This window comes from Rhinopithecus roxellana, chromosome 4 (assembly GCF_007565055.1).
Source record: "Rhinopithecus roxellana isolate Shanxi Qingling chromosome 4, ASM756505v1, whole genome shotgun sequence".
Lineage (NCBI taxonomy): Eukaryota > Metazoa > Chordata > Mammalia > Primates > Cercopithecidae > Rhinopithecus > Rhinopithecus roxellana.
In genome coordinates this window covers 131,497,362-131,519,991 of record NC_044552.1, presented here as the reverse complement: position 1 = coordinate 131,519,991, position 22,630 = coordinate 131,497,362, and the positions used below count along the sequence as shown (strand labels likewise).

Here is a 22,630-nt window from a genome sequence, read left to right as displayed (position 1 = left end):
TAATAAAGATTATAAATTATAATGGTGAATGTAAAAAATAATAATAATAATACAAATGTCACCAAAATCCTTACAGAAGTTCTAGCAACGAGAAGAGTTCACATAATACTGCTACAAGTTACTATTTCTGTTTATAAGAAAATAAAAACATATAAGCTATAAACATATTTATAAAATATAAACATATAAAATATAAAAAATATAAATGATGCCACTGAGTAAGAAAGCATTTTTATGATTCAGTTGACCTTACAGCTTTGAAAATATGAAATGGCTTCACACATAATTTGGGAAAACATGCTTATTGAAATTTTGCACACAATGTGAAGCTTTTATTAATATTATTTGTATGTGATTAGTTGAAATTTGCATAATTCAATTTGCATATAATGGGATCACACTGTACTGGAAAACAAATTAGCAGGCTGCCTTTTCTCTTGTTTGGAGATTTAGATCTTGAGGTACTAAATCACTGAAAACTACGCAGCATCCTAGCACGAACATGCACTGCATAATGTGCTCTGAAGAAAATATAGATTCAGGAGCTCTTGGAACCAAATCACACTATCATAAAATGGGAAGAGGACTCCAGACTAAGCATATGTGTTAAATGTATGTGTGTATATGTACATGTGCATATACAGTCATGTGCCATATAATGACGTTTGATTCAACAATGAACTCCATACACAACAGTGGTCACATAAGAGTGTAACTGAACTGACAAATTCCTATTGCCTAGTGATGTCCTAGTATACCTACCTCATTTTTCCCTACATTTAGGGTAGCCTAAGTGTACAGTGTTTATCAAAGTCTACAGTAATGTAATGTCCTAGGCCTTCAGATTCACTCACTGACTCACCCAGAGTAACTTCCAGTACTGCAAGCTCCTTTCATGTGTAAGTGCCCTACATGTGTGTACCACTGTTTATCTTTTGTACTGTATTTTACTGTGCATTTTCGATGTTTCTGTATGTTTAGATGCATAAATACCATTGTGTTCCAATTGCCTACAGTATTCAACAAACCTGATGTTCAGGTTTGTAGCATAGGAGCAACACGGTATACCATTTGGCCTAGGTATGTAGTAGGCTATACTTTGTACAAGTACACTCTACGATGTATGCCTTTTGATGAAATAACCAAATGACACACTTCTTAGAATGTATCCCTGTCATTAAGCAATGCATTCATGTATATGTACAACTGTGGAGAAACTGTCCAACCAGTTGTTAAACAATCCTATTTTTAAAGACTTCATGTCAGTCTTTAGTGCTGTATTCCAATATTATCCTTGCTTAGGAAAATAATCTTGATTTTGATTATCCATATTAATGTCCTCCTTTGTCAGCACGAATATTCAAAATGTGGCAATACTCAAACCTCTTTATTCATAGTTTATCTATGTGATTTTCATTTACCATGTAAATTACAACGTAGTGTCCCAAATGTTGGACCTGCTTCTTCTCCCTTGATGAGCTCCAAAATGGTGCTTGGAGGCCAAAGGCCATGGCCGATTTGGCCCCTTCCCCTTACCTCTGAAATCCCAATGACTTCCGCTGAAAAGACTAATGACTTTATCCCTTCCCTAGTCTGCCCAACAGGTAAAGCATACGACTGCATGATTAAATGGCAACATGGGTCATCTGTAGACCAGTTACTGGTTAGAAAATACAACTCACAACTCCCTGCTGTTCAAAATCTTCTAAAAGCTCAACTGATAATAGGTGATATGATGTCTACATATCCCCTAGATCAGAGTTCCAATGGGTCAGTTTGGCCTGCATTGTGTCTTATTAAACCAGTCCAGAGTTTTTGTTATGGAATGTGAATCAGAATGCTGTTTTGGTACAGCACACATTCTCCAGGTAGCTAGGACTCCCTCTCCAGCCCATTCAGATGCAGTCTGTCCTCCATGTCTGTGGGTTCTACATCCATGGATCTGACCAACTGTCAATGGAAAAAAAAAATGGATGGTTGTGTCTGTACTGAATATACACAGGTTTATTTTTCTTGTCATTATTCCCTAAATTTACAGTATAACAACCATTTACATACCATTTACATTGCTTTGATACCACAAAGCTAGGGAAAGCGGGTGGGACTAACACAAGTTAAAACGCCACAGCTCACTGTTTTTATTATGATTCAGTCCTTTCTCTTCAAAGAACGCTCTTAGAATTACTGTAAGCCTTTGGTTAATTTCCAGAGTTCTGAAAAAGTTAATTTTGGTAATTCTTGCCAGTGTTCTTATTGCTCTCATAGAGGAGCAAATTTCTGGAGGCCCTTACTCTGCCATCTCAGAAGTTCATCTTAATAAAAATTTAAGTTTATATATATATATATTTTGTTATAGGAAAATATGATAGGATGATCAATAAAATACTTTTAAGCAGGACAACACCCTGTCTTAGGATCAAATTCTGAGTACAAACTGAATGGAAATAAAGAAAAGAATGTAAAATTTCTATTATTTTTTTTAGGCCGGGCGCAGTGGCTCATGCCTGTAATCCCAGCACTTTGGGAGGCTGAGGCGGGAGGATCCACCTGAGGTCAGGAATGTTCAGCCTGACCAACATGGCGAAACCCCGTCTCTACTAAAATTACAAAAATTAGCTGGGCATGGTGGCACATGCCTGTAATCCCAGCTACTCGTGAGGCTGAGGCAGAAGAATCACTTGAACCTGGGAGGCGGAGACTGCAGTGAGCCGAGATCTTGCCACTGCACTCCAGCCTGGGTGACAACAGAGCAAAACTCCATCTCGAAAAAAATATATATATATTATATATATATATTATATATATTATTTTTTAAATGGATGATAATGGTTACCAAGTTACTATGATAATTAGGATTCTGTTTGCATAAAAGTAAACGACAATGTTTATAATGAACTGGAAACTTTTCATTGATCCTCAGCATCTATTTAAGCCTTTAAAAAACTGGGTGTGACAACTTAAAAATGTACAAGAACCCTGTTTTTTTTTCTAATTCTCTTAGGAGATACACAGCAAAAAAAATAGTTTGATTGATTAATACCTTCAGATCGGCATTCTGAAAACTTGACTATGATCATGTCATACACACATTCAGAAACCTCAGAAACTCGGACTAATGCTCCAAGTGCTTGGGTCATGTTCAAGAAGCTCCTGTAATTAGGCCCCAGCCTTGCTTTTCCATGTGATCACCAGCTACGGTAAAGTCTCTGCTTCAGCCTTGGCCCATCCCTGTGGCTGTAACATGGAAATTAGATGAGAAGAGATGGGAGTGGACAAAAAAGTTAATTGCAGCCCACTGATGCTCCACACTGTACCTCAAATTCATAGGGTGTTTAAGAATCATTTCCTATATACTACTGGGTACTCACAAAAATTAAAAATGAAAAAATTTTTAAAGAATCATTTCCTGATTAACTGGCAAGTATTATTTAAATGAAAACTCAGAAAGTTTTAATATACATTTCCTCAAATATTTTTAAGATCTTTTTTTCTACTAAAAATAAAGACACTAAGCACTGCACATAAAGGAAGGCTAGTACTTACAAAAATATTTTGTCAACTTGTTTTAATTAGTATAGGAGCTACAATGAAATCACTTAAGCTTATCTGTCTTAACCTTTGATGTAATTTAACCTCCCCTTATGTTATTTCAGTGTGTGAACCTGCTCCAAAGTGGGTAGCAAATTGAACACAAGGCAGTTACATTCAGTTAAACATGTTTTTCTTTGCTTAGAGTAGGATTTAAACACAAAGCTTTTACTCAGGCAAACCACTCTGTCAAAATAAACATGGAAGCTACACACACACACACACACACACACACACACACACACAAAACCAACTCTTCAATACAGTTAACAACTTGGGTTTTTAACATTCTCTTAATATATTTAGTCTGTCCTCCTAGACCCACCATTTTCTTACTTTGAAATTAAAACCCACAAGTCTACCCAGCCTCAAATTCAAACTAAATAAAAAACTACAGGCTTCTATTTTACCTGTGATTTCCATTCTGGCTCTGACACTCTGACCTCAGTAAGAAATCACATCAATAATGACTATAAAGTAGAAGATTCATATTTTCCTTTCTAATAGAAGCCACGTCAAGACCCAAAGGAATATGGACCCAGAATATGCCTGGTTTAGGCTGAACATTAGGATGAAGATAATGGTGTCATAGTTTATCCTAAACGTTTCTTAAAAGTATCAAAGTTTCACAGAATAGATATAGGACAAACACTTTGGTCCAGATTCCACAAACTTTTTCTGAGCACAGGAAGGCTCACCTTCGGTGATGTGCCCAAGGCCATTCCACTAGTAAGTGGCCTTCTCTCTTGTATTTCCACCCATACTGCACACAGGACAATCGAGAGCACAGAGCCAGCTTATATGGAGAGGCAGTGACCCCACAGCTTTGTGTAACCAGATAGTAGTATGTAGTTCTACAATTAAGAATAGGGTCTTATTCAAAATGTTCAATCCTCATATTAATCCTTAGAGTACTTAAAAAGTAGGTAAAAAAAGTAATGGCAAAAATCACAAATTACTTTTGCACCAACCTAAGTAGACCACGTTAAAAAAGCACTTAAACTCAATTACAGTATAAAGATTTCCTGACCCCAATCTTTGCACTACTTAAAAATAACGACAATCTGCTCTAGTTAATAGAATTGCTAAACTCAAAAGAGGAGGATTTTCCTTCGAAAGAATGTAAAAAAAGATCATTTTCTCAGTATGAAGAATATCAAATTAAGTAGCAGAAAAAGCACCGCCGGGAGAAACAGAAGTTCAGCCTGCCTTGCCTGCATTCTGTTTGGATCAATGGATTGAGTTAACACACCAACTCCCAAGATGATTTTAAGACTACTGTATTTAAATCAATAAAATCTCAGCAAAATGTAGCTAAATTCATTTCTTTACCCTATGCATACCCTAAAATAAATGAAATCCTTACACTCCTTTGTTTTCCACAGGCCTTTTCTGCCCTGCTGAACTTCCTGAAATACACTCTTTCTGCTCCCTGCATCCCTTCAAAATAACCTGGTAAAATGCTTTATAGTGATCACTCTGGCAGTCATTTTGCTAGGTTCTGGGGAGAAAAGACAAAGCTTTTGCCTGGGGCCACATTGCACGGCCTATTTCTGAAAAGCTGCATCAGCAACCAACAGGCAAGTTATAGAATCTGTTGCAGCAAGGAAAAACTTGTCAAAGAAGAGGGCATGTCTAAGTCTTATCCATACCTCAGTAAAAATGAAAACTAGACTCAACAATCAGTCATGACTATGTCTTAGCCTAGCAGTTCACATATACTAACTTGAAGCAACTTGCTATAATATGATTTGATTTCAAGGGAGTATTTCATAAAATTTTCTAAGGAAAACTAAGTAAACTTAGAGTTACAGACTCCCATTGATAGTTTAAGCTAGTGATATTTTAACTAAATGTTCATTCCTTTTCCAATTACTAACTTTTGTGGAACACAGATATAATTTTATGGTATGACCATTCTCAAAGACCCAAAACTATTCATTTCAAAACCAGAGGGGAAAAATAATATAACATTTGTGAAAAGAGTTACCAAAAAAAATCTAAAACTTACTTTCTACCATTAGAGAATTTCTTATATTAACTATGATTATATTCAACATGTATTCTAAATGAATTCTAATTCATCTGTCCAAAATTCATCAAAAAAAAATTTTAAATTAATTATTTAAAAATTATTCAAAGTCATATTTTTTATCATCTCTTTTTTTCTTAGCCCCACTCCCACCCCCAAAGTCATCTTTAGATCACATATATCACAGAACATTAAAATATAAGTTGAGGAAAACTGATTAATTCCAAGGTCAAAAATTTCAAATCTGAATACCTCTCATGGATGAAGCTAACAAATTGTTTTTTGTCAGGCTAACCCCAAGAAGTATAATGATTCCATATAAAATACTGATACATACACATGACCAGTATTTCATACCCACAGAAACTGTTTGGATAAAATCCACAATATAGTTTGGTAAATTCACAATTCTATAACCTAATTTAAAATGCGAAACCTAAAAGGGAAGTAAGGAAACCACGAAAGTCTGGTGAACATTTCAAAATGCTTTTACAACAACATGCAAACTTCCACTCCATATGGTCCTAGAGGCAAGTAAAGAGGAGAAAGCAGAAAAGGGAATCAAAATATAAACTATGTGAGGCATAATTACAAATCCAGATGCATACTGTAAATTATGCAGCACAACAGGCCAAAAACAAGACTCTGCTGATCAAATAGTTAAAATCTAAGTGGACTCTGCTGTTATAACAAAATCCAAGAGAGCTCGGGAACAGAACTGATCCACAGATCACAACAAAAGAATTCCAAAGTCAGCTATGCTCACACTAGTGAAAGAACCCTCCTCAAAACTTCAGTTACCTCAGTTTCTCCCCACTGTGGGATCAGAAAGGCTGTTTGCAGTAGCTCCAGAAGGTCTCGTTCAAAAAACTGGACTTGCCCTGAGACCAGCAGGAGAATGAATACTACAGATTCTCTGGGCAAAATTTCACGGCAAGAGCTCCCAGATCCAAACTTGCAGAGAAACGAAAGGCTCCCCCAGGCAGCAGAATACAGATTTGGAAGACCAGCATTCACTGCACACTCCCTGGGGGAAAGCCAAGGTCTGCACTGGTTCTTCCAACAAATCAGTGTGTGCATTCATCTCTGGTTGGGAAGCAGCCACCCTACACCACATTACAAACAGAGAACCAAAAACTCACCTAGAAAAAACTAAAATCCCCAAATCACGGCACAACAATTTGCTTTTCCAAACAGCTCTATGGTTTGAAAAAAAAGCTCGTCACAAACAGTATCATGTTATGCTCACTTTTGCAGATAAAACTTGGGCTTGGCAAGGTTCGGCAGTCTTGCAAAATGGCAGAGCCAGATCTTCACCTATAACCTGTGTCTCCCAAATCTCACACTCTTTAGAACAGGAATGAGTTTGGAAACCTCTTTCAAATCACAGACATCTGAGAAGGCACAAAGGCTGCCTGCATCAGCATGTGTGAATAAACTCTTAGTTCAGTCGAGTGCTATGTTCTCATTTTATTAATATACACATGTAATTTCAGTTCAAGTGCCAGAAGGAGAAAAACAAGAACTTTCTTATGATTCAGCATTTAAGTCTGTTATCATGAGCAACTTATGGGCAATTTAGCCTTAAGAGGTCTCAGTTTGCAGCCTGGTTCTTGAGAAGAGGCAATTACAAGTAAATAATGAGTCTTTATCTACAAGTGTCAAAGTCCTATATAGCTGGAAAAAAACTACAAGGGATTTTAGAAATGTGCAAGAAGAGACGGGTATTGAGCACTGGAGCTCAGCTGTTGACTTGACAGCAGTGAGCGGCCAGAGACTCGGAGAGGAGGTAAGGGAGGACAGCAGGAGTTGCAACCAATTTTTTTTTTTTTTTTTTTTTTTGAGACAGAGTCTCACTCTAACACCCAGGCTGGAGTTCAGAGGCATGATCTCAGCTCACTGCAACCTCTGCCTCCCGGGTTCAAGCGATTCTCCTGTCTCAGCCTCATGAGTAGCTGGGGATTACAGGCATGTGCCACCATGCCTAGCTAATTTTTGCATTTTTAGTAGAGACATGGGATTTCACCATGTTGGCCAAGTTGGTCTCGAACTCTTGACCTCAAGCGATCTGCCTGCCTCAGTCTCCCAAAGTGCTGAGATTACAGGCGTGAGCCACCACACCCGGCGGGTTGCAACCACTTCTGAGAAACAGAGCCTTCCAAATTAAAAAGTAAACACAATCTCATAAATGTAATAGCATTACTGTGCACTGGTATACAAATGAACTCAAAGTTGCTAACTTTATGCCATGCCCAAACTGCTTTGCCTACAAGTAATTTCACAACTTACCTCACGCTCCCTTACCTTTACCTTTATTTCTATATGGATGTTAACATAATCATACAAAACTGTAAAATTTCTAACCAGCAAAGACAACCATAAACAAGTCTGAAAAACAAACAATAAACTAGGGAAAGCGTATGTCAAAAAGTACCCGGAATATACAAACACTTTGTGAAAATCAGTAAGAACACAAATACCCATTAGTAAAATGGACAAAAATCACAAACAAGAAGAAAATACAAATGATCAATATAAATATAAAAAGATATTCACTGACGATCCAACAAATGCAAATATTATCACAATGAGATGTGATTTTTCATCCATCTGATTGGCAAAGATGAAAATGGTTATCGAAATTTACATTACAGAGTGTAAAGAAACTATCGCCACTGATGGTGTAAACTGGCAAACCTCGTCTGCAGGAGCAGTTTGGCAATATGTATCAAACCAGTGATCCTACTGCTAGGACTTTACCCTAAAGATAATCACATGCTAGTTATGAACTCTGGTCCATTAAGTACAGGAAGTGCCAGTTCAAATGTTCACAATCTCCCAAGCCAAGACCAGGAAGTCCTTCTGTGACGGAAGGATCAGATCAACATACGTGTACAATGTGTGAGTAAAGTGCTCCCTTGGTCAAGTATTTTGTTTTACAAATGTAATTTCAGTTCAAGTACCAGAATGACAAGCATAAGGCTTTTTTCTTTTTTGAGACAGCATTTCGCTCTGTCACCCAGGCCAGACACAGCTCACTGCAACCCCTTCCTCCTAGGCTCAAGCAATCTTCCCACCTCAGCCTCCCGAGTAGCTGGGACTACAGGCACGCACCACCACATCTGGCTAATTTTTGTATTTTTGCAGAGGCGGGGTTTTGTCATGCTGCCCAAGCTGGTTTCAAACTCCTGGACTCAAGTGTTTCGCCCACCTCAGCCTCCTAAAGTGCTGGCATTACAGGCATGAGCCACTATGCCTAACCCACAAGACCTTTTAAAAGTAATGTAAATGTCCCTGTTCAGTACAAAAACCATATTGGTGTTTTTATACTGAAATGCAGTCCTGTCCTCTAAAAACCTGCATACAGTTTTTCATTATTTCTGTACGTATGTGTGTGAGTCAAGACGGACCCAACATCAACAAGATTCCAACTATACAGCATGGGGGTCAGGCACACTTCCCTACAGCCAAGCCTATTCTCAGAGCAAGAAGGGAAGGCCATCTCTGAAGCTTAGTGTCCTCATACTCAAATGTAGACTGCGGACTACAGGGGTCACACCTGACTCCTATTAAACACTCAAAAAGGGGAGCTGTGGCATCTTCACTGTTCCTGTCACTAGGAATGGCTGCTTCTCCTTTCTGTGAGTTCTACAGCCCCAACACACCAATCACCCAGGAATCTTCTCTAATTTGCTTCTGCACTACAGCACATCACCTTCACTACTAAAATTATATGCCTAACATAGTGGAACTGTATCACTACTGAGGTAAAGAAAGTCACTGTGACACATAGGCACTGCCCAGTAAGAACGGATCCAAGGAGCTGGAAACCATTTAGAAGACTTCTTTGAGCCTCCCTGTGTTTTCAGGCACGTACACTTCTGCCTCCACCACTGCAGGCACTTCTTATTTTTAATGCCAGGCCCTCTTCATGGCTTCTGGCAGCACTGTTCTGGGCTCTCCGTGTCTGTTCATTGACACCTATCACCAGCCATCTCGGGCTCCCACTCTCAGATTACAGACTGTACCCGCTGCCAATCAAAAATAGCCAGAACTTGATTCTGTACATTTCTGTTTCGACTTCTGCCCACTGAGCTGTGTTAGGCATAACAACTAGTGTGTTACACTAAATATTATACTGAAATAAGCATCACACTCAGGAGTGCTCATTTATAAAACGAAAACAAAACTTGTGATTCAGTTTCAACATTAGTGTCAAAAGATTCTCCTGAGATGACTTTATAACTTGAAGGAACATGATCTAAAGTATAATCAAACCTATGCTTACCCCTAGGGAAAAACATACATTTTCAATGTGGCAAGTAGCTGCTTAACTTACCTGAGCAATTTGATACCTTACTAACTTTTGTCTGAATTCATCCTCTTGATCACCATTAGGAAGGAATAGACCTTAAGGCATTCTATTTTTAATGAATTTCCAATAAAATGAAATAAAGAGAAATGTGAATTATGACACCTGGACCATCTTTTCCTATCCGACTCTCTGTAATTGTTCTTGGTGGGAAGGGGGGTAATATGATTTGAGTGGCAATATATTTTGAAGGGATCCAGAATATGCCACTGTGGCATAAAAATTAAAGAGCTGAAAGTGACTAAGTTCCTGAAATCTCTTACTGGCCTAAAAGCAGAGGCTCTCAAAAAGAATTCGATTAACATAAATCCCCTCCCCAAGAGCAACCAAGGAAGAGTGACTCATCACCAGAGATGAGAAGTCTTCACACCACACCAAGTTGATATTACCACAAAACAATCGTATCTTCCATGTATTTGCCAAAAGGCCCACTGATCTTTCCAAAAAGTGCTCTGTTTTCCCATAAGTTCTCTTTTTTCCCCTCCCCCTTCCCCTATTAAAATAACATACAAGCCCCTACTTCTAACCACTCCTTTGAGTCACATTTTTCTATGATTAAATGTCTTTTATCTTGCAATCTGTCTCTTGCCAATTTAACTTGCAGATCCTCAATCACTAAGCCTAAGAGAGTAGAGAAAGTTTTTCCTCCTTGACAATTTAAGTCTACAGAATACACTATGAGTATATATGAGAACAATGCTAACTTTCTCATTAAATGCCATCTAAGCAATTATGTGACTACATTCAACACTTGGTCTTCCTCTTTCCTCACTTTTTTTTAAGCTTCCTTTTAATATCTTTCTTGTTTCTCACTCTTAGACTTTTCAAGTATTACCCTTATCTGTATAATTTAGCCAAAATAATTTGTCTGAAAAATCGTAACATTTTAAAGTATTAGAAATGCTACTGACTTCTTGCGAGTTTATAAAAAGCTCTCAAGTACAATTAAGCTAAAACATCCTGTTGATTAAATAAAGCAAGTTGCTATTTCACTAACCACTGAAAACTGGAAGCTTTCTAAAATATACAAAATTAAAACACACACAGTCACACTGTACAAAATAGCATCTCCCCTCACTAGAGTTTATTGTTTTAAAAACTGGTAAGATGTTGACAAAAATAAAATGATAAACCAAGATAATTAGTACAACTTGGCACAGAGATATACACTTTCTACCTAGGTATGAAAAATAAACCATAGGGACAAGCCCCTGCCTCTAGAGAAAATCTTACCTGCTCAGGTGGTCCCAATCCCTCCCCCTGGCATCTAGTTCTCTGATGTTAACCTCAACTAGTAACCTCACATGGCTCAGAAAGCATGGGGCTGCTGCTGCCCACAATTAAGACAGGCTTTCCATACAGCAGTCTTGGATCCTGCAACACTGTCATCCTGATGGGCAGAAAAGCAGCAAGGGCCATGTGCCCTCTGCTTCATTGATCAGCAGACCCACAATGGAGGGTCCATGGCAGGCACCACCTCCAATCCTTTATTAGCTGTATTAAAAGATACTCATTCTGTTAAAATATATAATTTTACAAACTTGTCAACAACCTATGATTACCCCCTTTTCAAATTCAGCTGACTATGTCCTTGCTTATAAACCTAGGGGGGCAGTTCTCCACTGGCTACAAAACATCCAGATTTGACTGTCTGACCCAGCCCCCTTTCCAGCCTCCAGTCCTACCACAGCGCCTGACACCAGCCACATCAAACTCCTGGAGCAACCAGAACTCAAGGCCCTTTCTCACCTCCCTCTGTTTGGAACATCCTTTCTCTATCTTTAGAATTCACTGTCTCTCTTCCTGTAAGACTCAGCTCAAATGTCCCCTCCTCCAGGAAACATCATTTTCCCCACTGGGTACCCACAGTACATTATCATGGCTCCTACTGTTTCCATGTCTCTCCGCCAGCTTCACAGTGAGCCCTTGAGGGTGTGGATTCTGATGCCCCCAAGTATAATTTAACATTGTAATTCTCAGTCATAGGAGACAGTAGGTGCATAATAAATATGTAGTAAATGGATGAGAGCATAAACAATGAATTAGGATCTAATGAATCCAGTAGGTGCCTGGAGAGAGGGAAGGGTCTTGTGTTTAATTCTCAGTAACACTAAGCCCTGGCTGATCCCCCAAAGTACAACCTGTGCTCCTCCCCTCCTTCAGCTACACAACTCCACATACTCATGTGACTTCTCCATCTTCAAATCCAGTACTTAGATTTAACCCAATATTCTGCCATTCATATGTTCCTGCTCTTTCACAGTTGCCCCTGTTTAATACATATAATAACTTACTTGCACTTCTTTCTCTTTTTTTTGAGATGGAGTCTCGCTCTGTTGCCAGACTAGAGTGCTGTGGCGCAATCTCAGCTCACTGCAATCTCCACCTCCCGGGTTCAAGCGATTCTCCTGCCTCAGCCTCCTGAGTAGCTGGGATTACAGGCACGTGCCACCACATCTAGCTAATTTTTCTATTTTTAGTAGAGATGGGGTTTCACCATGTTGGCCAAGATGGTCTCGATCTCCTGACCTCGTGATCTGCCTGCCTCAGCCTCCTGAAGTACTGGGATTGCAGGCGTGAGCTACCACGCCCGGCAGCATTTATTTCTATATAAGGAAGATGTACCCATTTTTACATGTTGCTTTTTGCTTGCTTATTTTTAGCTAAATCATCTGATTTTTTTCCCAGTAAACTATAAGGAAGAGAAGATGGAGGAAGAGTAGATAATCATTTTGAGTCAAAGCAGTGCTTGAATAAAAACGTGCATGGTACTATAGTCTTTTTCCACATTAATGTCTTAGTGTCTGTTCTTAACAGCACAATGGCTTAACAAGTTTTTTAGTTGGATATGGTTGAACAAACCACAAAATTTACAAAGTTGTTGTTGACAAGGCTCATATCTGCCAGGCCCTGTGCCAAAGTCTTTCACATATATTGTTTTCCTTCAAAAAAAACACCCCAAAGGATTACATTTAGAAAACGGAGGCTGAGAAAGGTTAGATAGCTTGCCCCAAAGCCATTGTGCTAGTAAGTTATGGCACCTAGCTTTACATCCAGGCCTGAAGTACCCAGTCTTTTTTCACTAAAACTTTAAAAACTCCAGACCTTATTTTATAAGATTAGAATCATGATGCAGACAGAATTTCAAAGGTCTATGCTTTCATCTTCACTAACTCTATCATCAGTTACTAAAATATCATCTACACATTATTACTTTTTTTTGAGACAAAGTCTCACTGTCGCCAGGCTGGAGTGCAATGCCGCGGTATCGCGGTATCGGCTCACTGCAACCTCCACCTCATGGGTTCAAGCGATTCTCCTGCCTCAGCCTCCCGAGTAGCTGAGATTGCAGGAGCCCGCTACCATGCCCGGCTAATTTTTGTATTTTTAGTAGACAGAAAGAGTTTCACCATGTTGGTCAGACTGGTCTCGAACTCCTGACCTTGTGATCCATTTGCCTTGGCCTCCAAAAGTGCTGGGATTACAGTCGTGAGCCACCATTGCCCAGCCATCAATACTTTTTAAAATCTCTGTTTGCTACCAAATCACTAAAGACTACAGAAATCTCCAACAGAAATACCTCCAGCCTTGGAAAGTCCCCCTATGTATGATAGCATCTGCTCCAAACTCCGGATGCAAATGGGGCCCTCCACTTGCTGAGACATTTTGGAGAATTTGCTGAGCAATTCTCCAGCATGCCTTTAAAACCACAGAATGATGAGACCATGGGGAAACGTACCCTGACCACAGCAATGTCGAACTGGTACAACCTTTCAACAGGGCAATCTGTCAGCATGTATTAAAAGTCATGAAAATATGCATATCCTTTGACATAGCAAGTCCATAGGAAGAATTTTTCCTCAGTACGTGCCATGGTTTGAATGTTTTTGTCCCTCCAAGATTCATGCTGAAACTTAATCCCCAGTGCAACAGTATTACGAGGTAGAGCCTTTAGAAGGTGTTTAGGCCATGGCCGGGCATGGCGGCTCACACCTGTAATCTCAGCACTTTGGGAGGCCAAGGCAAGCGGATCATGAGGTCAAGAGATTGAGACCATCCTGACCAACATGGTGAAACCCTGTCTCTACTAAAAATACTAAAATTAGCTAGGCATGGTGGCACATGCCTGTAGTCCCGGCTACTAGGGAGGCTGAGGCAGGAGAATCGCTTGAACCTGGGAAGTGGAGGGTGCAGTGAGTGGAGATCACGTCACTGCACTCCAGCCTGGCGACATAGGGAGACTCCGTCTCAAAAAAAAAAAAAAAAGAAGGTGTTTAGGCCATGAGGGCTCTCATAAATGGGATTAGAACCCTCATAAAAGTGCTTGAAGGAACAAGTTCATCCCTTTCACCTTTTCTGCCATGTGAGGATGCTGTGATTCTCACCAGCTACAGAATCTGCTGGCTGTGACCTTGGACTTCCCAGCTTCTAAAACTATGAGAAATAAACTTCTATTGTTTATAAATTATCCAGACTGAGGTATTTTGTTGTGGCAGCAGAAACAAACTAAAACATGAAGTAATTAAGTGGACAAATGCCCAGAAATATATGAATAAGAACCTAAAGGTAAACAATAGTGGAATGATCAAATTTCCAAGGTGGAGACATATGACGATGCACCGGTATATTTACTGCTCTGCTAAAATGTCCACAAACGATTCTATGTGTAAAAATCAAATTATAATATATATGACTTTCTTTTTACAGAAACTGTATACGTACTTTTAAAAGTTTTGTGAGAAAAAAAATTTAAGGCTGCAAGAACATATATCAAAATACTAATAATGTTGATCTCTTAAGTGGTGGAATTATGTGTTTAACCGGAAAGGCAAGGAAAGCTTTTTTCTACAATGTTTATTTTATTACCGGTAAAATAATAAAATTACACAATATTTTCAAATAAATAAAGCCCTTAAAAATGCCAAAGAGTTGGTGATCAAAATCAGTCAGGACAGATTTTTTTTTTTTTCTGTAAAGAATCTCTTCTGATACCTTCAAGTTCTTTAAATTATTCATAGCTAAAAGCCTGAAGTAAACTCATAGGAAGATTAAGCTGCAAGAGATTTTCCCGTTTTATCTCCTGTTTTCAATTCTCCATAGAATGAAATATATTTTTGGACTTACAGGAAAATTGACATTGAAGGTTTAGTTTCTAGAACTTAAGGACAGATCACAGGTCCTGTAACAAGTAAAGAATGAGAGAAAGATGAGACTGTGCATAGAGTACCATGAACGGCGCACAGAAGAGCTCTTCACTTTAATACACAAAGTGTACAGGAAGAATCTTTGATGCATGAGGCAATATTTTCTGCCAATCTCCATTAAAAAGATGAATTTCAAAAGACAACGTCCAAAGGCAAATACTTCTCGAGACCCAAAAAACTGACTTCTAGATAAGGCAAGAAAATGTTTTCTAAGATTATAATGGTAGTCTATATACCTTAAATCCTCAACAGATACTCCTTGATTTGAAAACAAACAGCAAGCAAACATTTTTCATTTTTCTTCTGATGAATATAGGTAATTTAAATGTAGTAGGAATTAAAGTAAACATCTAAAAAGAAACTACTTAAAATATATTACAAACCTGGGTTATAAAAAGTGTCTTTAGTGACCTAAATATGCAGCAAAATACAAATCCTGTGCATAGTGAGCAGGTGGTACTCCAAAAAAATCTACTTGTAAACAGATATATGGAATTCAGAATGCATTTTCCCATGGAAACATTGTTATAAAGGTGGTTAATTCCCAGTCTCCTCCACAAAGTCTATTTAGTTGTTAGTGAGAAATATTTATCCCACACCTGTATTATGTGAATGGTACTGGTGGTCTAAATGAAGACACTCATAATGCTAGGGGAATAAGAATGGCTCTCCTTTCACTCAGAGCTGAAGCTTCTCAGTCGAGTCCCTCTCCACAAAGAGTTTCCAGGTAAAGAGATGCCACCCTCAAGGTCATACTCTCTTCCTGTGGGGAGCCCGAGTTGAAATGATCAGTCAACTGGGAGTCAGGGGAGTGTGTGGAAGAAGGCCCTGCCCCTATTATTTAAGGTGAGGTAATTCTGAAAGGCCATCTCACCTCCAGAGCTCCCCAAGAGAGGATCAACTGGGGTCTCTGTTACAGACGCAACACAGTTCAACTCCTGCTTCTGCCCAATTCTGCTTCCTTCCCTCCTCCACTAGGAATGATGCCAAGAGCACTCCCAGTAAACCTCCAGCACGTGTATCTCTGCTCAGACTATTTCCAGGATCTAAGACAAACAGCTAACATTTCATAAGCTGGTACTGTAAGTCAGACATTGTTCTAATCTATCTAGTGTATGTAATCTGTTTATTTTAAATATATTATATAGATATTTTACTACATCTGTATGGGTAGGTACTACAATCCCATTTTACAAAGCAGAAACCAAGGCTCAGAGAAGTTAAATGACTTGCCCAAGGTCATTTGACAAGCAATTTGAGGAGCCAGAATTTGAATTTAGGTCCACCAAATGGAAAGCCAATCTCTATGCAAGCGAACTCCATCTGCTAGAAACAGTTCCATGAATTAAGGCAGACTCTGCTGCCCACGGGTTCTGGTGTCAGTCAGGAATGAGTGGAGTGATGAACCATGGTCATCCAATAACAGGAATTTATAAAAGTACTTAAGAGCCAGGCCCATTGAAAACTAGATACACCATGATCAAGGTTTCAAATACTTTTAGTCCTGAAGCAAAATTGCAGAGGCCTAATGGAACCAGAATGAAACTATATATCTACCTTTTGATAACTAGATTCTAAATATAACCATTGGTAATCTTGTGTATCTACAATGAAAATGCAAACAGTATGTGCAGACAGATTACTATGTAGGAAGAGGATGGGGTGGTCTTTTACTCCAATCCCTGAAAAATAAGCCTCATAAACTAGTATCTTAAAATTAGTATCCAATAAATTTATTATTAGAGGTATGATATCCTAAGAATTAATATTAAACTTACTCAAGATGCACAACTGCAGCCAGTTCAACTTCTCCAACCACAACTACACCACACCTTCCCCAAGCTCTCCCTAGCTAGTAATCTTCCTTTATAGAATAAGTATGTATGCCCACTTGACAACCTGAACAAAATAAAAGCTAATATTGCCCTGCCCTGGTGGTCACACTGCCCAAGAGCTACAAGACACAAAACCACTCTATAAACTCCAAACAACTACAAATAAACACTATTAATTTTAAGTGAAGTCATTAAGTTTGCATGTTTGCAGATGTAGATAGCTGACTTGAACAGTGAAAACTATTAACAAGTTTCAACGAATATCAAGTACCTCCTTTCTTGTAATAATTACTAGATTCGTAATATTCGTAATCACAAAATCTAATGTCACGGTTAAGTAAAACATTGAAATACACTTAAAACTAGTACCAATAATAATTTTAACATTAAAAATCCAAATATTGGTCCTTAGTTGATTTTGAGAATTGACACGTCTCTTGCCCCTTCGTTTAAAAATTCACCAGTAACACCTCTCCCAAACCTAAAGTATAGCTGTAAATAGCAAAGAAAAAAAGAAAGAAAGCAAAGCAAAAAAAAAAAAAAAAAAAGGCATTTGTAATTTCCGTATTCATTGATTTTGCACACAGGAGTCCTCAGCATACAAGTTCAGTTATCATCAACTGCAGAATTGAGAGGGGGTTCTTCAAATTAAGGTGAATCATTCACGAAGACTTCACACCAAGTCAGAACCAAGAACTGGGCATCATAAAATTTGGCTCACTCCTCTAATATAAGTTACATTCTCTGCCCCTGACTATGGGAATGCTGGCCCATTCCTTTTTCTCTCCGACTTTCACTTAAGCTCCTAATCAGAAACATAGCTCTTCACATACACTGTGCTGCTAAATATACCTGAGTTTGCCACTTCAGAGAATAATAGGGGCCCCTTAACCAGTTTGATATGTACAAACTAGGAGGTACAAGTTGCCTAAGAAAAAAATTTCCTCTCGCCACCTTAAAGTGGACTAATCTTTTGGAGCAAGAAAAAAAAAAGGAAACTGAGAACCTGAGGCTTCCACACAGGCCAAAAAAAAAAAAGGAGGCGGTGGGGGAGGGGGTGGCAGAGCAAACCAAAACCACCAGCAGAACAGGAATGCAAGCTCCCTGAGGACCAGGATATCTCCTCTTAATTACCGCTGGATCCCTTAGTATTGAACACGGTACTTGGAACACTGCAGGTAGTTAATCTTTTTTGAATGAATAAACGAAAGCTGTCATCATTGTTCATGCACTCTTTGTGAGAAACTTTAAGCTCATTATATATGTAACCGTTAAAATAACAAGAACTGGGAGCATAATAGGGAAGGGACACTCCGAGCCTCTCAATAACACTAGGAGGGAGCCAGGGTAATTTTTTTTTTCAAGTTTACACATGAGGAAATTGAGGCTCAGGAAGACTGACCTTTCCAGGATGATGAAGCTCTAAATGGCTGAGCTAGGAGTCTGTCCTACCCAGAGTCTCAGCACCTTTCTCTCTGCCACATCAATACCAAAATGAAGGTTAAAGCCAGGAGAAAAACAAAAGAACATGAAGAACACAGGCTACCCAAAACCAGTATTCTGAGACATTCACAAAGGGGGTAAGTTTGTTTCTGAAAATAAATAAATAAATCTTCCTATTTCAATATTGCAGAGACACAGCCAACGGGGCCTACAGTTCTAACAGGCGACATTCAGCCGCCTATGTTCAGAGCTCTATAGGTTGCTTGTAAGTGTAGGTGCCCTGTTTAAAAAGTGCCTGATCTGGCCGGGCGTGGCGACTCATGCCTGTAATCCCAGCACTTTGGGAGGTCGAGGCGGGCGGATCGCGAGATCAGGAATTCGAGACCAGCCTGGCCAACATAGTGAAACCCTGTCTCTACTAAAAATAACAAAAATTAGCCCGGCGTGGTGGTGGGCGCCTGTAATCCCAGCTACTCGGGAGGCGGAAGCAGGAGAATCGCTTCAAACCGGAAGGCGGAGGTTGCAGTGAGCCGAGATCGCGCCACTACACTCCAGCCTGGGCGAAATTGCTAAACTCCGTCTAAAAAAAAAAAAGTGCCTGATCTACATAAAGAATGGTTTAAAAACCTGAAAACCTGAAGCTGTAAATTAAAAGCCAGATATAACAATTCAAGTCTCCCTTCATTAAAATACCTACGTTGTCTTCCTGGAAAAAGTGCCTGACTAGAGGAATTCAAAGAACTGTCCAAATGAGTAAAAGTGTCTGCCCAGCACCTTCTAACGAAAACCACGGCTCTGTAATGAGAACAGAAATCCTGTCACATCTTGGCCAGTTCCTAAGTGTCCCCTCAAAAAGAGCATTCAGGCACTACCTAAGATTATGAAGCTTCCTTCTGACAATGTTAAGCAGAATGACATAGAGAATGATTTTTTTTTTAACTACGGGCTGAGAACGGAAGTCAAGTTCAGATTCTCTTCCTTCCTCAAGCAAGCCAAAAAATTAAGAGCAAACACAGAGGCCCTAAATGTCTCGAGGCCTCTTCACCTGTGGCGATCGACGCAGCAAGCCTGGGTGTGCTGAGAATTGAGGCTGTCCCTTACTCTGGGGGTTACGGGTGGCCTCGGAGCACCGAGAAGAATGAACCGGTGCCTAAGTTTTCAGTCGGATCATTCTTCTCAACTTGGGCGGCTCTTTCCTCCCTTCCTTCCTCCCTGCGGCCCGGCACACACGGCGGGGCAGTGCCAGCGCGGGCAGCAGGCTGGGCCCGAGGGCAGCGCTGCCGCAGCCTGGAGTCCCTCAGAGTGTGGGGCGCGGGCGGCCCCCCGCGCGGACACCCGGCAGGGGCCGCATATCCGTCCCCGCCGCCAGGCGTGGGGACCGCGAAGGGGCAGCCGCGGCGGGGCGGAGGGGCGGGGTGAGCACTTCCTGACTCTCGCATTGTCCACGCACCGCCCGCGCCACCCAGGGCCCCGCCACCGCGCCGTCCCCGTCGGGGAGGAAGTTGGCGCTCTCCCCGCCAGCCCAGTCTTACCGTTTTTGGCATCGCCCGCGGCTGCAGCCCCCGCGGCGGCCGCGGCGTTCGCGGCGCCAGTCCCCGCGCCTGCGGCGCCCGCCGCGCCTCCGGTGCCCGGCGCACCCGCCGCCGCCGCCCCGCAGCCGGCAGCCGCCGCCAGGGCCCCCCCTGCCGCCGCTCCTGCCGCGCCCGCCGCTGCCAGGGCCCCGGCTCCATTTTCCTGCTCGTCGCCGCTGCTGTTGGCGCGCTTGTTTTTGCGGCCGCCTTTGCTGTTTTTGGGGTTGGGCATCTCGCTCGCGAGCGTCCAGGTAGGTGCCCGGCGTCAGCGAAGGCGGATCCCAGCTGCACGGCCGCTCCCGGCCCTGCGCGAAGCCGGCTCCGGGAAAGAACGGAGGGCGCGAGCCAGCGATTCCCTCGGCACCCGTCTAGCCGCACGGCCCGTGCCGCGCCATCCCGGCCGCCGCGCCCTCTCCGGCTTCCTGGAGCCGGCACGCGGCTACCCGAGGCTCGCAGCCGCGCGGGCGCCGCGGGCCCGGGGCGCGAGCGAGACTCTCCGAGCCGGAGGGAAAAGGCGGGTCTCCGGCTTGTTTTGATTCGGCTGCGCTGACACGCTCTGGGCCCGCCCCCTCCCGTGACGACACTGGGGATTCGGCCTGGCCGCGCCCACCAGGTGACCTCACGGCTGACTGGACCGCCCGCGTGACGTCACGCCGCGCGCGGGGCCGGGCACCTCCAGTGACGTCATCCAGGCGTCCCCACCCCGGCCTCCTGGACTCCCGGGTGTTGGTGAGCCGCCCTGTTTGACTTTCTCCACCCGCCAGTGCGGTGGCATGTGGAGTTCTTTGGTGGCCTCCTGACCTTAATGTAATTGAGGCTTAGAACAATATGGTCTGGAAAAATAAGCTGTGACTAGAGCAAGAATGGAAAACAAAGGATTTTGGATTAATAACTCATTAAAAGGCTATGCTCTTCAGTAACAGTAATGAAAGAAATAGGGGACCGGGCGCGGTGACTCCTGCCTGTAATCCCAGCACGTTGGAAGGCCGAGGCGGATGGATCACGAGTTCAAGAGATCGAGACCATCCTGGTCAACATGGTGAAACCCCGTCTCTACTAAAAATACAAAAAAATTAGCTGGGCGTGGTGGCGTGCGCCTGTAGTCCCAGCTACTCGGCAGGCTGAAGCAGGAGAATCACTTGAACCTGGGAGCCGAGATCGCGCCACTGCACTCCAGCTTGGGCAACAGAGCGAGACTCTGTCTCAAAAAAAAAAAAAGAAAAAAAGAAACAGGGTAGAGTTCCCAGACAATGGGGATGAACACCAGGGTCTTGAATGGGAAGCCTTCACAGTCTGGTGGTGAAAACAATTCATTCAAACAAGACCCATCATCCAGGGATGCAACTAGATGTTGCCTGGACTCTGAAGCAGTCCCTGCTTGGAGGGAACCCATCGCTATGCGTAGGGCTCAGTTGTCCTGAAAGATAGGTAGCCAGGTTATGAGCAGTAGGAGATTAGGTGATACCTGTGAAGACAGGCAATATGAGGGCAGGGGACCCCTGGGAAGAGCTCCCCTTGATCTCTTTCTGCAATTCTGTTCTGCCTTTTCAGCCAACTCCTTCCCTTCCTTCAGGTCTCAGCTCAAATACATCACTTCCCCAGAGACGTTCCCAGGAGAGCTGTCAGAAGTTCCACCCTGTTATTTTCCTCCTCCATCTCTAATTATGTTGGCAATGTACGTGTTTGCTTATTTCTTGCATATCTCCCTCTCACTCAAATGAAACCTCCATGGATAGATTTTATCTGCCTTGGGCACATCAGAGAACAGCTAGCATAAATTTCTTGAATGTATAAATTAGGTTCTTTCCTCACGAACTGTGGAGGAAAGACTAGTTTAGCTGACAGCTTTACAGTGTTCCCCTTTTATAGTGTAATATTTAATTTAGCTCTTCGGTAAAAGCTCTGTCACGGTGTTGTTATTACCATTAGAGGGTCCTGACTGCAAGTTGTCCAGGTTCTTGGCATTTTGAACAAACAATTGGACCAAACGCCCAGCAAAGCAAGGAAAGAAGGAAGCAAGGAAAGAAGAAAGCAGGGATTTATTGAGAGTGAAAGTACACTCCACAGTGTGGAAGCGGCCCCAGTGGTGGCTCAAGGTTCCGAATACAGAATCTTCTCAGGTCCAAATACCCCCTGGAGGTTTCCTACTGGCCACTTCATCCTCACACCTTGTAAATGAAATGGTGGCCCACAATTGCTCTGGTTGCTTGCGGCAACCAATCAGAGGCTGAAGTGGAGTTATAAAGGTCACACTTCTGTGCAAACACACTTTTTGCACACTTCTGTTCAAAAAGCAACCAGAAGCTAAGGTGAAGTTACAAAGTTGCACTTCTATGCAAACAAAGACTCCACCCGCAATCAGTCTGATGGGTTGCAGACAGCCAATTTCCCATCTGCCACGCAGAAAGGGTGAGGGTTTGCAAAGAGAGCAGCTTCTGGTTCTTTTGTTACTTAGGTGTGGAAAGTTAGGGTTTTCCTTTCCATTTAGTTTAGGAAGTCGGGGTGAAATGCCCTTAGGTTCCCTGCCTCCAGACTCTATTCTCTGCCTCATTGTGAACTATAGAGATACCGACAGGAAAGTGCAG

At 41.7% G+C, this 22,630-nt stretch overlaps 1 protein-coding gene across 1 annotated transcript in view; it reads right to left on the bottom strand.

Moving 5' to 3' along the window:
* Positions 1-20,593, bottom strand: part of HECA (hdc homolog, cell cycle regulator) — a 45,605-nt gene extending 25,012 nt beyond the window's left edge. The window contains exon 1 of the mRNA XM_010379525.2: positions 20,007-20,593. Within this exon, the coding sequence (XP_010377827.2) occupies positions 20,007-20,277 (271 nt within the window). The 5' untranslated portion in view covers positions 20,278-20,593. The remainder of the gene's footprint in view (positions 1-20,006) is intronic.
* Positions 20,594-22,630: the final 2,037 nt, after the last annotated feature.